Genomic DNA, 15416 nt, shown 5'->3' on the forward strand with positions numbered 1-15416 from the left:
ACAGGGGATAGATGCATAATACCCATCCCCTGTTCCAGGTCTGCCCAAAACCATAAGTTAACTGGAGGACGCAGGATTCCTACCGACCTTCGACTGCTGCTCTGTAATGCCAGGTCTGTGACACAAAAAACATCTATCATCCATGATATGATACTGGATGAGTGCGCAGACCTGGTGTGTGTTATGGAAACCTGGCTGGACGAGGCCTCAGCTCCCATTCTTGAGGCCATGTGTCCACCAGGTTTCCATTACGCGCAGCAACCGAGGGTAGGAAGGCGGGGAGGTGGTGTGGAAGTCATCTATCGGGGGTCTTTGATTTTCACCAGGCCCCTGCTTCCTAAGACCAAGTTTGTTGATTGCATGTACTGGAGGTTGGGCTCGAAGGGCAGTTTGGGGATCCTGCTTGTGTACCGCCCGCCCCACTGCACGGCAGACTCCCTGACTGAGGTGCTAGAGGTGGTCTCGGATGTACGACTGCTTTCCCCAGAACTGTTAGTGTTGGGGGACTTTAACGTGCATGCTGAGACCACTCTCGTTGGAGCCCCTCGGGATTTCCTCGAAACCATGGCTTCCTGGGAACTGCACCTTAGTAACACTGAGCCCACCCATGTAGCCGGTCATGCTCTCGACCTTGTATTTGTCTTGGGAATGGCAGGGAGTGTTCTGAAGTTGGGGGCTATTTCTTTTACCCCCGTGTCATGGTCAGATCACTGTCTGGTGAACTTTGACCTCTTGTTGCCACACACCCTCTGCAGGGGTAAAGGACCTATTACAATGGTCCGCCCCAGGCGCCTGATGGATCCGGATGGATTCCTGACTGCGCTGGGGGAATTGGAACCTGCTGAAGGTCGCCCGGTCGAAGCCCTGGTGAGGGAGTGGAATGAGGGAATCACCAGGGCATTAGACCAGGTGGCTCCAAAGCGTCCTCTCCCCCTGAATAGAACTCAGACCGTACCGTGGTACACACCCCAGTTGCGAAGTCTGAGACAGGAGGTGAGACGACTAGAACGCCGGTGACGGAAATCCCGCTCTGAAGATGTTCAGACACAGGTAAGAGCAGCAATAGCTGCCTACCAGGTGGCAATAAAGGCAACAAAGAAGGATTTCTTTGCTGCCTCTATTGCATCCGCAGAGTGCTGTCCCAGGAAGCTGTTCCAGGTGGTCTGAAGCCTGGTTGGTCCAGTCGCTCAGGAACCCCTGGAACATTCTAAGGCTTCCTGTGACAAATTGGGAAGGCACTTTGCTGATAAAATCGAACACCTGAAGAACACGATTCCGTACGCTGTGGATGCAGTGGAGGATCCTGAGTTGACCAGTTGCAATCCGGTTCAATGGGATCGGTTTCGGCCTCTTCCTTCTGAGGATGTGGACAAGGTACTTTCAACGGTGAAGCCTACCACCTGTCTGGCTGATCCTTGCCCATCATGGTTCCTTATGAATTGTAAGGAGAAATTGGGCGAAGGGATCAGGGCGGTGGTAAATGTTGACGTGTGTGCATCCTTGAAAGAGGGTGTACTGCCACCGGCCCTCAAGGAGGCAATTATAAAACCTATTTTGAAAAAACCCTCCTTGGATCCCCTAGTCTTGAACAACTTTTGCCCCATTTCAAATTTGCCATTTTTGGGCAAGATCATTGAGCGAGTGGTGGCTAGCCAGTTGTCAGCACACTTGGATGAAGTGGATTACTTGGATCCATACCAATCGGGTTTCAGGACTGGACATAGTACTGAAACAGCCTTGGTCGCTCTGGTGGATGATATGAGGAGGGCATTAGACAGGGGAGAATTCACCTTTCTAGTCCTCCTAGATCTCTTAGCGGCTTTTGATACCGTCGACCACGGTATCCTGTTGGATCGCCTAGAGGGATTGGGAATAGGAGGCACTGTTTTACAGTGGTTCCGTTCCTTTCTCTCTGACAGGCACCAACAGGTAGCATTGGGAGATGAGGTTTCAGACCCTTGGCCCCTCACTTGTGGAGTGCCACAGGGCTCTATCCTCTCTCCCATGCTATTTAACATCTATATAAAACCGCTGGGAGCTATCATCAGGAGGTTTGAGCTGCGGTGTCACCAATATGCTGATGACACGCAGCTCTACCTCTCCTTTAAATCCTCACCGGAGTTGGCTGTGGAGACCTTGTCCAAGTGCCTGGAATCCGTGAGTGGGTGGATGGGAAGGAACAGGCTGAAGCTCAATCCTGATAAGACCGAGGTGCTGCTTGTGGGTGACGGGAAGGTTGGGTGTTGTTGACCTGAGGCTTAATGGGGTGAGTTTACCCCTGAAAGATCAGGTCCGCAGCCTCGGGGTTGTTCTTGATTCCAAGCTGTCCATGGAGGCTCAGATTTCGGCAGTGAGCCGGGCAGCTTGGTATCAACTACGCCTCATACGGAGGCTGCAACCCTACCTCCCTATTCATCAGCTCCCACTGGTAGTACATGCCCTGGTCACCTCGCGATTAGACTACTGCAATGCGCTCTATGTGGGGTTACCCTTGAAAACGGTCCGGAAATTACAATTGGTGCAGAATGCGGCGGCTCGGTTGCTTACAAACAGCTGCCGCCGCGATCACATCACGCCAGTGTTATTTCAACTGCACTGGCTTCCAATTGTTTTCCGGGCCCAATTCAAGGTATTGGTGTTAACCTTTAAATCCCTATGTGGTTTCGGTCCAGTTTACCTGAAGGAGCACCTCCAGCACCACAAATTAAGCCGCCCGACTAGATCAGCCACGCAGGGCCTTCTCTCAGTCCCACCAACGAAAACAGCTAGGTTGGTGGGGACTAGAGAGAGGGCATTTTCAGAGCCGGCCCCCACTCTCTGGAACTCTCTCCCGTTTGATCTTTGCCACGCCCCTTCCCTGAATACATTCCGCCGAGCCTTAAAAACTTGGCTCTTTGGACAGGCCTTTGGGATCTCCGGGGTGGGCTAATTTTTTTTCTGTGATTGTTTATTGTTTTTGTGGAAATTGTTTATTGATTGCCCTACATAATTTATGCCTGCATCATTGTTGACTGCATTGTATTTTGTTTTGTAATCATAGTGTGTTTTATTGAATTTTAATGTGTACGTCACCTAGAGTGGCTTCGGCCAGATAGGCGACACAAAAATTAAATTTTATTATTATTATTATTATTATTATTATTATTATTATTATTATTATTATTATTATTATTATTATTTACATCCATTAAAAAATAAAGAGAAAAAACAATACAGCATTAAAACAGAGTAGTTAACAACCAGTTCAAATATTAGGGAGAGATTCAAGCCCCTGGTGAAAGAGACGGGGGCAACCAAACCTACCTAGGAAGGGGCTTCCAGTTTTTGGCTCAGGTTTATCAGTGTTGTCCCCATTGCAGTTTCATCTCGTTTTTGGAGAGAAACAGCATTGCATGATGGGTATATTGCTTAGTTTCACTGTACGACAGTTTGGATTAACCTTTGGAGAGCGTTTCCAAATGTGAGGTTATATGAGTCTATGGAGAATTTTTTTTTTTCACCCATAGGAAAAACTAGTGCAAGACTTGAAAAGACCACCAGACAAACTAAGCCTGATGATAAGCAAAATTCTCAACATTGTGTTTCAGACTCTGAGGAAAGCGACCATGAATTCACCATTGATGATGTTCGGAAGAAGCAGGCTGTTGTTACCTTGACGCCACTGAACCATAAAAAGCTGTGTGGAAAGAACTCCAAGAATAGCCGCCACTCCAGAAGGAAGAGGAATGTGCCAAAGCAGGGTGGAAAAGCCAATGGCTATGGAAGACATTTAGCTGACAGAGAACCAGCCATTTTCCAATACCCATTAAGATCACGGAAACGAGCCTGCCAAACGGAGCAAGTTGCAGAACGCGTCCCCAGCACAAATGAAGATGAATCTAGTGACGATAGCCCATGTATCAAGAGGAAAGCACAGCCGTCTTTCAAAAGAGGGGAAGAAAGTGATGCAAGGAAGCAGTTGCCTGAGCCCAGAGGAACAGAGGCTCCTTCCGCCCTTTCTCTGAGCAGAAAGATGAGGGTGGCCCACTCTGGCCAGAATGGCAAGTTGGAGGAGCCCCCTGGAAAGAGCTCTTCGCCTACCTTGGCCAGGTGTTCTCCTGGGTTTGAGAGGCAGGCTAGGCAAGGGTCTCTCAGGAGGATCCAAAAAGCTAAAAAGTACATACTTGAATCAGAGTCCGAAAGTGAGACGAGTACTAGAGAGTTTCAACTGGACGAAGGAAAGTTAGAAGCAGGTGCAGAAAGAGGCAATGGTGAAATTTCCAAGAGTGCAAAGTCCTTGGCTGTTGCTGGAAGGACACCTGGCAAGAGGCTGTTATGGAAGGCGAGGGATTCTTTCCCAGATGTTAATGAAGACTGGACGGAGACGGAATTGCAGAAGCTACACAGGCAAGTGGTCAAGTTTGGTAACAGTAAAGCTCTTCCCCCTCCCCCCCCCGCCACTGCTGGGAGATGAGAGCTCTTTACAGTGCAAGGATAGTAAAACCTGCTAAGCCCTCATTCTTAGTTAGCATTTCCATATTCAGCCGACATTTTCAAACCTTGCTCTGCTCATCCTCTCTATGCTTATCACCTACTTGATCAGCTCTTCCCTCCCCCCCCCTTCTCCTTATGCCTTGCAGGAAATTCCTGGCTTCTTCTCCATTCCTTTCTGATCTGTCTAATGTAGGCTGCAAGCCCTCCGTTCATTACTGATACTGGAGTCCGAGTCATGATGAGCTTCATTGAGTCTTCCATGCTTTGCAGGGCTGTGGCTTCTTTTCCTAAGCACAAGAATGGCTACTGGCTGGATGTAGCAACGGCCGTGGGGACGCGATCTGTTGAAGCATGCCAGCAAAGGTACATGGCAGAGCAGGAAGGCAGGAAGCAGGCCCCAAAGAGGACCGCCAAACGTGGGAAAAAGGAAGAAAGAGGTACAGGCTGGCCTTGTGCCTGTCTTCCCCATTGGCAGGCCAGGCAAGGGGCCGAGCGCCACTCCGTCTCCTCCCCTCCTGGGAGCAGCGCAGGAGGCCTGGAAGAGCCAAGCTGCTGTCTGTCCCTCCCCCGCTCCTGTTTGTTTGTTTTGGGGGGTGTGGGTGGGTGTTTCAAGAATGGGAAAGGACATGCTTGTGAGCCTGTGCTTGGGAGAACCAAAATGCAATCTGAGCACTTCAGGGAGTGGGGTGGAGGAGGAGAGGAGAGCCGAGCCAGGCGGAGAGCAGGCAAGAGCGTTTGAGAGAGAGCTCTTTATCTCTGAACTCCACCTTTAAAATGGTATGCCAAATCCACATGTCGGACCTTTGGGTTGAAGGGCAGCAGAATTCAAAGTCAGTAAGTGAATAACAGGGGTGATATTTTATGGTGCTAGCCAAGGAGGTAGTGTTGGCAGGGGGGATGCCTTGCCAAAATGGGAAGGCAGGCCAGTGCGGATGATGACAGGGTTTTCCCAAGGCGGCTGGTTGCCGCTGCCTGCAAGCTCCTCTGTGCCAACGTGAGTCTCTGCATGGCTCTGCACAGCTGACAGCTGTGTCTGTCTGTGTCTCCTCCTTGTTGGCAGAGGAGGGGGTGAAGCAGCCAGTAGCAATTGTGGCCAAGGTGGGAACTCTGAGAAGGAAGCAGCAGATGCGCCACTTCCTTGAGCAGATGGCCAAGGACAACCGTGATGACCTCTTCAGTGCAAGTCCCTTTCAGAACAGGAGCACAAAGGTAACAAGGGCGCCTGCGTTAAGAGAGCTGGACAGCAAAGAAAGCGATGGGGACATTGATGTTAGCTAATCTTGTGAGAGCGGCAGAAGGGCACCAACAAGAACATTATTTTATAGAAAGGTGGATGTATTGGTCCAGTAAAGTACAGGAACAGATGGAGCCGCAAATGCTGTTTCAGGAGAGGAGGCAAAAGACTTCCGAGAATTTTGATCAAGATACTGATTCGTGACAGAGTTTATATGGCTATTTGCTTGTTTTTGTTTTATTATCTTCTATTTTTGTGTTTTAAATTAATTTTTATTGTTATGTTGTCCAAAAAGTGGCTGACATGTATGACGGATTTCATACCCATTTATATTTGCGTATGATACCTGTTAATCTTGTTCATGCGTGATCCTTTTGTATTTTTTTAAATGCACCTATACCACATGCAATAAAAATAATCATGGCTCAGATCCACTTCATGGATCCATAAATTTACTGGCCCCTTTGTGAGCACCACCAAAGCTCATCTTGAGTTTGCCCCCTTTCTCTGCTCAGAAGTGGAGAAAGGGTCCACCCCAGCCTCTTCGTAGGCCTCAGAGATGCTCCAAAGCTCAGGGTGACAGCAGGGAAGACCTCTTCTCTCCAGGACAAGTTTACTTGTGCCTACAAATTTTGGTTGGCTTCTGTGATCAGTCTAAATCTTGTGGACTCCTGCAGTTACTATAGACACTCAAGGGGTTCTAGGTATCTAATGAAACATATGTGCACAGATGCAGACACACTCTTTCCTTAAGGCCTTTTGAATCCTGCCTCTAAAACATGAGATTTTAATGCCAGCCTTCTTTCACAGAGTTGAACTGTTAATATATACTATTGCCAAAATACTTGTGGACGGTAGAAAACCCAGTTGAATATAGATGGCAAAGCAGAATTTTCTCGGGTTAGGCAGAGAGTGCTGGTGCACTTCCGACAAAAAGGAAACTCTGTGTCCTTATGGGGGGGTAACAAGGATGTGATCTGTAGTTGCCACAGTTCCGCACCATCCCAGAGGAAGACGTCTTCCAGCTGAAAGACAGCCACCCTATCACACCCTCCTCGGCCATCTTCCCATTGGTGAAAACCCCCCAGTGTGAGCATGTCAGCCCTGGCATGCTGGAATCTTTGGACAGGTGTGTATTCCAGGTTGCTTCTCATAAGATAAGGGCATGACTAAGGTTCCTGCTACGATCAGAGCAGCACACCCCCCCCCCTTAAAATGCCAGGCTCCTCAAGAGGACAAGCTAGGTATAGAATTCAAGCCAGCATGCGTGCACCATTCATGTAGTAGAACTTTAGCTTATTTGTACATGATTTGGAATTAAATTATGGATTTGGCTGGGAGCAGGGAAGAGGCAAACAATGAGGCGAACCTTTCAAAGCAAAGCATGCTGGGAAGTGCTGTTGGCAGTGGGTGGGGAATGGGATGTAGAAGGGCTCATGGCATGATGGGCAAGGGCCCCTGGGTGGAAGTCTGAAGTCACTGAAAAACCAGAGCCAAGCTGAAGGCCTTACATGAAGGCAACTGAAGAGCACAGCCGGCCCCATCTCCACATCCTCCCTCTCTTTCACCCAAGCTTCTTGCTCTCCTGCTGGTATAAGAAACGAACGATTGTCATCCTGCTGATTCTGATGCTGCAGACCCACAGGCAACATAGAGACTGCCCTTTTGTTCTTCATTTTGCCTCTTTGCATTGGAGGGGATTGACAGATCTCATACACTCTTCGAGATTAGGGCAGGTTTATAGCTGCCTAAGTAGCCTAGGATAGCTAATCATGTCATACTGATTATGCTTTGGGGCTGAATTCAAGGTCCTGGTACTGACCTATGAAGTCCTAAATGACTTGGGACCCAAATCCCTGAAGGAGCAACTCTCCCTGTATCAGTCTGCTTGTGCTTGAAGGTTGGCGGGGGAGGAGGGCCTCCTCACTGTACCACTGGTGGGAGGGGTATGCTAGATGGTGATGTGGGAAAGGGCCTCCTCTGTGTTGGTGCCCCAACTGAAAATGCTCTCCCTCTGGAGGCAGGTGAGTAGCTCGTCTTGAGGGTTTTTTTATGGGTTTTGTAATATTTACGTTTGCACTGTTTCCTTTTTTTGTTTTTGTAAATTGATTTATATTTTGATTATTTTAGTGCAACATATATGTATTGTATCCTGCCCTGGTATCTTATGAAGAAGGGCAGATTAGAAACTTATTAAATAAAATGTTTTCTGTTATAGGAAGGAATATGAGAAGCATGTCTTCCATCTGCAAAAGAACATCAAAGGCAAGGGACACACATGGCACAATGTGAAGAAGAAATCGGTATGTTTCCAATTCAGCAGAACACATCAAGCTCCTTTAAAAACTGAAAAAAGTGGTGTTCCTAAAATTATAGTAAACTCTTAGAGAGTGGTGAACCCACAATTGCCCGTCTTTGAGGTCAGCTCTTCTTTTTTTTAACGGTCAGTTTTGCCAATAATAAACATGGAGAGTCAGTCTATCAATAGCTGCCTCAGTACTCTGACAATGGCCCAGTATATCCTAGTATTGGCTTTACTGGCCCTTGGTGATTGTCCAAACCTAAATTGTGCCCTGGTTGGTACCCTTGGCCCCCTTGCTTGCTTTGAGCACCCTGGTGTTGCTGAGCCTCTCTTATGAAGCCTCAGTTTGGGGGATGCAACGTTTCCTTTGTTTCCACAGGCTGAGACCGTGTTCATGACACCCACCTCTCGAAGAATGAACACCTTTGCCTTTGAAGGTGAGCATTTCTGTTGTTTGCCCTGAATTGCAAGTGGCAGGTCTCTAGAAAGAGTCTGTGTAGGTGTTTTGGGGGTGTGGGTGGGGACGTGGGACCATTGGTCTTACCGTGAAACAGCCTTCTATGTACATGTAAAAATGCACCGGAGAGCAGCTTTACATGTACGGGAGAAAGCCTGGCTGTGCATGGGTTGGCACTTAGGGAGCACCCCAAGAAATGTATGTCTGGACAGGTGTAATAAGTGCCCTGATTTTTTTGGGGGGGAGAATGGGCCCTTTTCTGTTGATCATTATCAGCTGTAGGAAAGGAGTTGCATTGACCTCATGTGGAAAGGCTTTTCTTTTTGAGAGATACCAGTAGGAAGGGGGGGGCGGTCAACGTGTCCGGTGAAGGTGTGTGAAACAGAGATCTCAGAGTGAGTTGGTGAGTAGTTCTGTGTTACGTACCAGACAACAAGGGCAGAACAGTGCACATAGCAAGGTCTGGGAATGTCTCTGAAGGTATTTCCATCTGCACAGTTCAGTCGCAGGCTTTGGTGTTGGGCTAGCCTATAAAGCTCACATTGGGCACTCATGGCCACCATGAGGCACCCACTTCCTGCTGCTGTCCTTTTTCTGAATGCATATCCTTTGGGAGTTTACTTTGTTAGAAACTCTATTTTAAACAAGAAAAGCTTCAGTAGCTGAAACCTCAAATTTTCCACTTGGCTACATTTAGCCAAATTGTGAGTATTGCCCACAAAAAATCTAGTTTCCTGTGTTGTGGATGCATGTTGCCGTAATGCTGCCCTCCCCAATTAATTGATTTGGAATCATATCTGTTTCACTGCCTAGGAACGCAGGGAGCTGCCTTATGCTGAGTCAGGCCAATGGTCCATCCAGCTCAGTATTGTCTTCAGGGTTTCTGGCAGGGCCCTACTTGGAGATGACAGGGATTGCAGCTGGAACCTTCTGCATTCAAGGCAGATGCTCTACCACTGAGCTATCTGGCCCTTCCCATCTGTGCCTATCTATGTCTAGAGCCTTCCCCCCTCCCCCCGACCATATCAGTTGAGTCTTTCCAGGTTAGCTGTACGGCTCCACCTTGAAAGTGAATCAAATTGGAACCTATCCTACATCTAATGCAGGGGTGGTGAACCTGTGGTCCTCCAGATTGTTTTGGACTACAAGCTTCAGAAAACTACCCCTGCTCTAATGGAATCCTCCTTATAACTCACATAGTCTCTTCTGCTGCTACAGGTGCCTTGGGTTCAGCAGAGGTGGGACATCTCTTCCAAGTGGATGAAGGAATGCCATCTGACGAAGAGGAGGACTTGTATTTTTCCAGTTAGGCAGCCAACTGCCTTTACCAGGCTGATCATGTTATATCTTCCTCTGGCAACAGGCAGTTCTGCAACATGTCCTGAGTCACCTTCTCAAAGTCAAAACGGTTTCTCATGACTTTATTTTTGTGGATTACACAGACCTATGAAGGTTGAGCTCTTCCTTGAGCTGCGTTAGGTTGGTGCCCAGCAAAGCTTCACTGTGTGCTGTGGTGGTGGTCAAAATACAAAGAAGTCTGCCATGGTTGGTTATTGTGCCATTTTCCTGCTAAGGAGGCTGCATTTGGGCTTTTTAGTAGCAAAATGTTTTTAAAAGTTACTGTATAAGAAACTTCCAAAAGTGGTGTTTAGCATATCAAAGAATCTTTAAACTTCCTCTGTAAAGAACAGCATTTACATATTTTTGTATTAAACTTGTTTTCTCAGTGGCTTTTAAATGTTTTGAAAACTTTTGAGCGTGCACTTACATACTTCCATAGGCAAGCAGAATGTAGGCTGAAGCCTTTAATTAGCAACTTAGATTTTATTTAATTTATATCCCATCCAAGGTGCCAAACACAGCAATTTAAAAAAATAAAATCTAAAAACATTCAAAGCAGTGATTAGGGTGGCTACAGAAAGTGTCTTTCAGCCATCAAATGCCTGGGCAAACAGGAATGTTTTAAAGCTCTTCCTGAAAGGCAGTAACGAGGGAGAAAGATGTACCTCTTCAGGGAGGGCACAAAAGCCCTGTCCTTGGTTGATACCAACCAAACAGCCCCCATTGGAACCACCACAAAAACAAGAAGGAAGGAAGAGCAACATTCCTGCCAAGCTGCATTTTCTAGGAAGCAGGCTAATGTCTTCCATAAGGAAGGTGTGATAGTGCTGGAAAGGTGATGCCCTGTGAAGGTGAGGTAGGGTGTAAGGTCCCTCAGGCCGCTGATACCAGTTCTAGCATCTCTATTTTAATTCTCTCCTTTAATAAAAGAATGGAAGAGTTCATGCGTGCTCATTCTGTCTCCCCTCCCCAGCCTCAAGTTCCACAGCAACCAGTGCTTAAACTATGGGGGGACAGGAAGAGTAACCTTGTGCTTTGCTTTAGCTGTTTGACAGATCTTGGAGTCTGAGATCATAACAAGATGAAGCCATGGATTGACCTGGCCATTTCAGTGGAAGCTCTACTGCAAGTTAGGCTGTAAATTAGTTTAAACAAAGAGCTGGTACCTGGCTAGCAAGTGTCCACAAAGGTGTAATTTCCACGGGGTAAGAATCACTGCTGAGCTTAAGAGGAAGAGCAAGACGATAAGCTGGTCCCTAGTGGGGCAGTTAATAATGGCAAATGGGCAGCTGAACTGCTGAAATTTCAGGATAATACAGGCAGATGGTATACATCTACCTGTTTCCATAGAAATTCCTGAAGAGCAATCGAGAATCCTGTATCACTTTTGGATCAGATGTTTTCAATCTGGGCTGGGATGGCAGCAGCTTTTTACTGTTCACCTCGAGAGTGCCTTTCAATGACTCCATTAGTCACATTTCTCCTAAACATCTGTCACAGGAAAGACCCATGCAAACTTTTAAAAAGCGCCAATGGACAATATCCCACAAGATGGCAGCAAATCACCTGAATTATGCACAAAACAAACCTGCACCTTAAACTAAGCGTAGCAGTTTTTACAACTTGTATAAAGTCTGACTATGCAGGCATAATCCCATGACTGGCTCAATCTTTGTTCCCTTTTCTTCAAGGCAACCATTTGTGGGTTCCTAATGCCCTTGTTTGTGATGCCTTTCTTACTCCGCTATTCCCTGTGGGATCCTCACATTCACTGGGTTCTAGAAGCCTGTCTGCTATTCTGTTGCTCTTCACAACCCATTCTGCTTCACAGCAATTTGGTGCGGTCCCTACCCCCTTACACCATGATCAAGCAAAGAGGAGAGACCACCTTTTTGCATGAGTAGTCCATGCACTTAGCAAAACCTTGCAACCCACTCTCTCCTGAAAAAAGGAAATGGACTGCCTTCAAATCGATCCCGACTTATGTCAACCCTATGAATAGGGTAAGGTATTCAGAGGAGGTTTCCCATTGCCTTCCTCTGAGGCTGAGAGGCAGTGACTGGCCCAAGGTCACCCAGTGAGCTTCGTGGCTGTGTGGGGATTCAAACCCTGGTCTCCCAGGTTGTAGTCCAACACCTTAACCACTACACCACACTGGCTCATATCCTTCTCTCTCTCCCCCCCCCCCCAAAAAAAACCTTGTAGCTACCAGAGTCCAGCTTGCGGAACACCTGGCCCTCCCCATCTTGTTGGACTCCAACTCCCATCAGCCTCACCTGGCAGGAAGAAGGATGATGGGAGGTGGAGGATCACATGCCTCCCATCTGTAAGCTGGTGCACAAACCTTTACTCTCAACACTCTGCAGGGAAGGGAGACCCAGAGTATTTGTGGCTTTGCAAGGACGTTGGGAGAAGAGTTCCTGCAACACCCTGTGGCTGAGATAGGGCGACTTCCAGCAGAGGCCTGAGCTGCCTTGACGGACATGGCTCTAGCTGTTTCAGAATAACCGGACTGGAAGAGGCCTGCATCGGCAGCTGCCAGCCTCCTCTGGAAGAAAACGGCAGCCTGCAATACAGAAACGCACTGCGTTTGAAAGTTTATTTACATATGTTACAGAGAGGAAATGTAACAATAAAGTGCATCTTTAAAAAAGGGCTGCCCTCTGATTTCCCAGTTGGTCATGTGATCTTGTCAGGCAGCATCTGGGCATCAACAGCATAGTGGACATAATGGTAGACCTCCTCTGCCTTCTGCTGGCTCATCTGGGTGCGGGCTGCCATCTCGCCCGGGGAACTGGAAAAGAGCAGAAGGAAAGGAATGCTGGGGTCCGTATTAAGGCAGAAGGCGACTTTGGAAATGCTGTCTGTTTGGGCCAATGGATGTCCCATCAAAAGTGCTTGAAAGGAAGGAGAGGCGCAGGGACGGAACAGGGAAGGAGTAACAAGCTAATTAGGTATTTTTTCATACAACACGAAGTTGCCTGGTGGAATTTGTCGCCTCAATGGCTGCTGGCCTAGGTCTGGAGGAGGAAGAGAGGTCTCTGAATAGCTATTAGCCACAACAGCTTTATAAACCCTCCATGTTCAGGGGGAAGAGGGAAGCCAGTCAGGTTTTTTTGGGGGGGGGGGGGAAGAGGGATGAAGCATCTGTCTGGTCTTAACTGGCAGAACAAAGGCCTTGCCCAGAACCATCACGGTGAGACCATACCTGTTTGCCATCTCTTTCACTGAGCCAAAGCAGTGGCACAAGGCGAGCGCTGCCGGGTAGCCGACACAAGGAATACTCAAGTAGAAACGGAAGGCTTCTTCCCTGTGCCCCTCCACCTCTGTTGGCACAAGGATGGCTGCGTCTTTCCGTTGCTCTAACAAAGCCAGCTCCTTCAGCAAGCCGGCAGTTTCCTCTTGGCAGGAGCTGAAGAGCACTCGGATGCCTGCCCGGATGAAGGCCGAGAGCATGCTGTTGTAGTGCTTGGTTCTGTGCAATGCTCTCCTTGCTTCTCCTGAAAGTTGACAGAAGCAGAGTTCACAGTTAAAATTTCTCATATGGTGCCGCCTGGGAGAGGTTTCTGGAAATCCAGATTGGCTGTCATTAGGTGCCTTTCATTCCCTGATGCCTGAAGTGGCACAAGAGCAACTTCAAAACTCTAGGACAGGGTTCAGGAACTTAGGGCCTTCCTGATGTTCTTGGGCTCCATCAACGCCAGCTGAGGCTGCTGGGTGTTTAAGTCCAACAACACCTGAAAGGTGCCAGGTCCTCTGTCCTTCCCCAGCAGGTCAGAAGTGCCATTTGTATTCTCAGCTATTCAACAACTGCCGTTGTAGGTCATAAGCTGTTATCAACATTTCACAGCCCAGGGGAGCAGGGGAATCCAATGTGTAAAATCTTGGCATTTGCACTGCCATTTTTCTCATCTCCCACCCTTAAAGAGTTCTGAGTGGAAACCAAGGATGCAGATATGAGTGACTGATCTATGTGCCTGTGCTGCTAAAAAAAAAAAGGCACAACTTTGAAAAGGAATGCCAACCCCTCTGTTTCCTGTTAAAGTCTTTCCCTGCCAGCGGAAATGGAGCCAAACCTGAACTACCCACACACAAGAGGGAACTTCTGGCAGATTCAGGAGAACCCTGAAGTGTGTAGGGGGAGAAAAAAAAGCTTTTAGAGAAGAAACATGAAGTGGGGAGGGAAAGCCCAAAAAGCTGCCCAATGAAGACTCAACAGGTAACATTGAAAACCCGTGTGGAAGGGGAACGGAGCGGAATAGCTGGAAAAGGAAAAACACTTGGATATAAAGCTGTCTCACTGCCTGAATGAATTATTTCTTGGTTTACACTGAGAAGCTGTTTTTGAATATCCCCAGGGACAAGCAAGAAATAAGAGATGCCCACTGAAAGTGATGTAGCTAGGATTAAGTAGAAGTGTTTCCACCCACCCTCGAAAAGCTCGATGCAGAGCCCCCCAAACAAACAATGAGGACTGAATGTGTTTAGTAGAATGCTGTTGGGTGAGGAAAAAAAGAAAAACTGAGAGGGAGCAATGAAGTCACCGGAATCCTGAACAGAAGCACTCTATACTGTAACATTTTGTTGCAGAGCCCTCTTGCACTAATTCTAATCCCTAATTCTACAGTCCTTTGCCAGTTTACACCGCAAGTGTGCAAGAGAAGATACAGAGATTCTAGAATCTCAAAAATATCCAGTCTCTCTATAGCCCTTAAGGATCCAAAGATGCGGGTAAAACTATGTACCCACAGAGCTCCTTCTGCATTTCACATGAGCAAGAGGAACAGTAAATCAAGTTAAATAAGCAAAGAGAGAGGCACTTAAAGAATTGGCCTAATCTATATAAGGTGACAAATTCAGCTTTCCTGGATACCAAGTTGGCATTATTTTGCAGTAAGATTTTGGCTTTTATAGTGTAGCATCAAACCCAACGTTGCCAAATCATCCAAAGCAAGCCATACAGAATCAGAACAGTAGGGTTGGAAGGGGCCTATAAGGCAGAGTCCAGCCCCCTGCTCAAGGCAGAAGTCCAATTTATAGCATATTTCTGTGTATGTTAACACAGTTTACCTTATTACTTTTCCTGCCGCTCCTCCTAGGAGCCCAGGGCGGCAAATCCTGGCATATTTTCCGTAATGCTCAGTTCACATTTGTTTTCAACTTTCTGGGGAGACCGCTGGTGTCTTCCTCCTATGCCTTTTCCAAATATTTAGTGCATATCAGGCCAGCATAGCTGGGCTCTGCCCCTATTTATTAAGCAGTATGTGGCTCTCCAGATTGTAATTATGGAGCTTATTTATAACTCTTAATGATACAGCAGCACACAAACTTCTGTCTGCATCAGAGAGCCCAGAATTAAGCATGATTCCAAGATACTTTTTTGGGGGGAGGGGGGTGCCAGACACACCAATTCCCTGCATTCAACACGCACACACAGACTGGCTAGCCCACGTGGCAGACATAGTCTGGTGGAATAGCCGTGAGAGCAGTTTACTGCGTGCCTTGTGCAACCACTTTGGTAGGCGGGGTGAGGAGAACCTCACTGTCCTTCTGTATGTGATCAGAAACAGCCATAAGTCCTCCTCGCCACTTGGCAGGACAAAAAGGTT

General features: G+C 47.6%; 2 protein-coding genes across 7 annotated transcripts in view; one reads left to right on the plus strand and one right to left on the minus strand.

The window, feature by feature from the left end:
• MIS18BP1 (MIS18 binding protein 1) overlaps positions 1-10198 on the plus strand; it is a 32862-nt gene extending 22664 nt beyond the window's left edge. For 3 of the 5 annotated variants that reach the window (XM_061612640.1, XM_061612641.1, XM_061612642.1), the window contains exons 11-17: positions 3507-4386; positions 4744-4910; positions 5534-5682; positions 6691-6836; positions 7926-8010; positions 8389-8446; positions 9685-10198. In XM_061612640.1, coding sequence (XP_061468624.1) covers positions 3507-4386; positions 4744-4910; positions 5534-5682; positions 6691-6836; positions 7926-8010; positions 8389-8446; positions 9685-9776 — 1577 coding nt within the window. In that variant the 3' untranslated portion in view covers positions 9777-10198. Of the gene's footprint in view, positions 1-3506; positions 4387-4743; positions 4911-5533; positions 5683-6690; positions 6837-7925; positions 8011-8388; positions 8447-9684 lie in introns of those variants that run through there. The other 2 variants (XM_061612643.1, XR_009760802.1) reach the window with 2 other exon arrangements.
• Positions 10199-12397: 2199 nt separating this feature from the next.
• The window catches only part of FANCM (FA complementation group M), a 70636-nt gene continuing 67617 nt past the window's right edge, over positions 12398-15416 (minus strand). For both annotated transcript variants that reach the window (XM_061612646.1, XM_061612645.1), the window contains 2 exons: positions 13016-13307; positions 12398-12601 (listed from right to left, as the gene is read on the minus strand). In XM_061612646.1, coding sequence (XP_061468630.1) covers positions 12487-12601; positions 13016-13307 — 407 coding nt within the window. In that variant the 3' untranslated portion in view covers positions 12398-12486. The remainder of the gene's footprint in view (positions 12602-13015; positions 13308-15416) is intronic.

This window comes from Rhineura floridana, chromosome 2, assembly GCF_030035675.1.
Source record: "Rhineura floridana isolate rRhiFlo1 chromosome 2, rRhiFlo1.hap2, whole genome shotgun sequence".
NCBI classification, from domain to species: domain Eukaryota; kingdom Metazoa; phylum Chordata; class Lepidosauria; order Squamata; family Rhineuridae; genus Rhineura; species Rhineura floridana.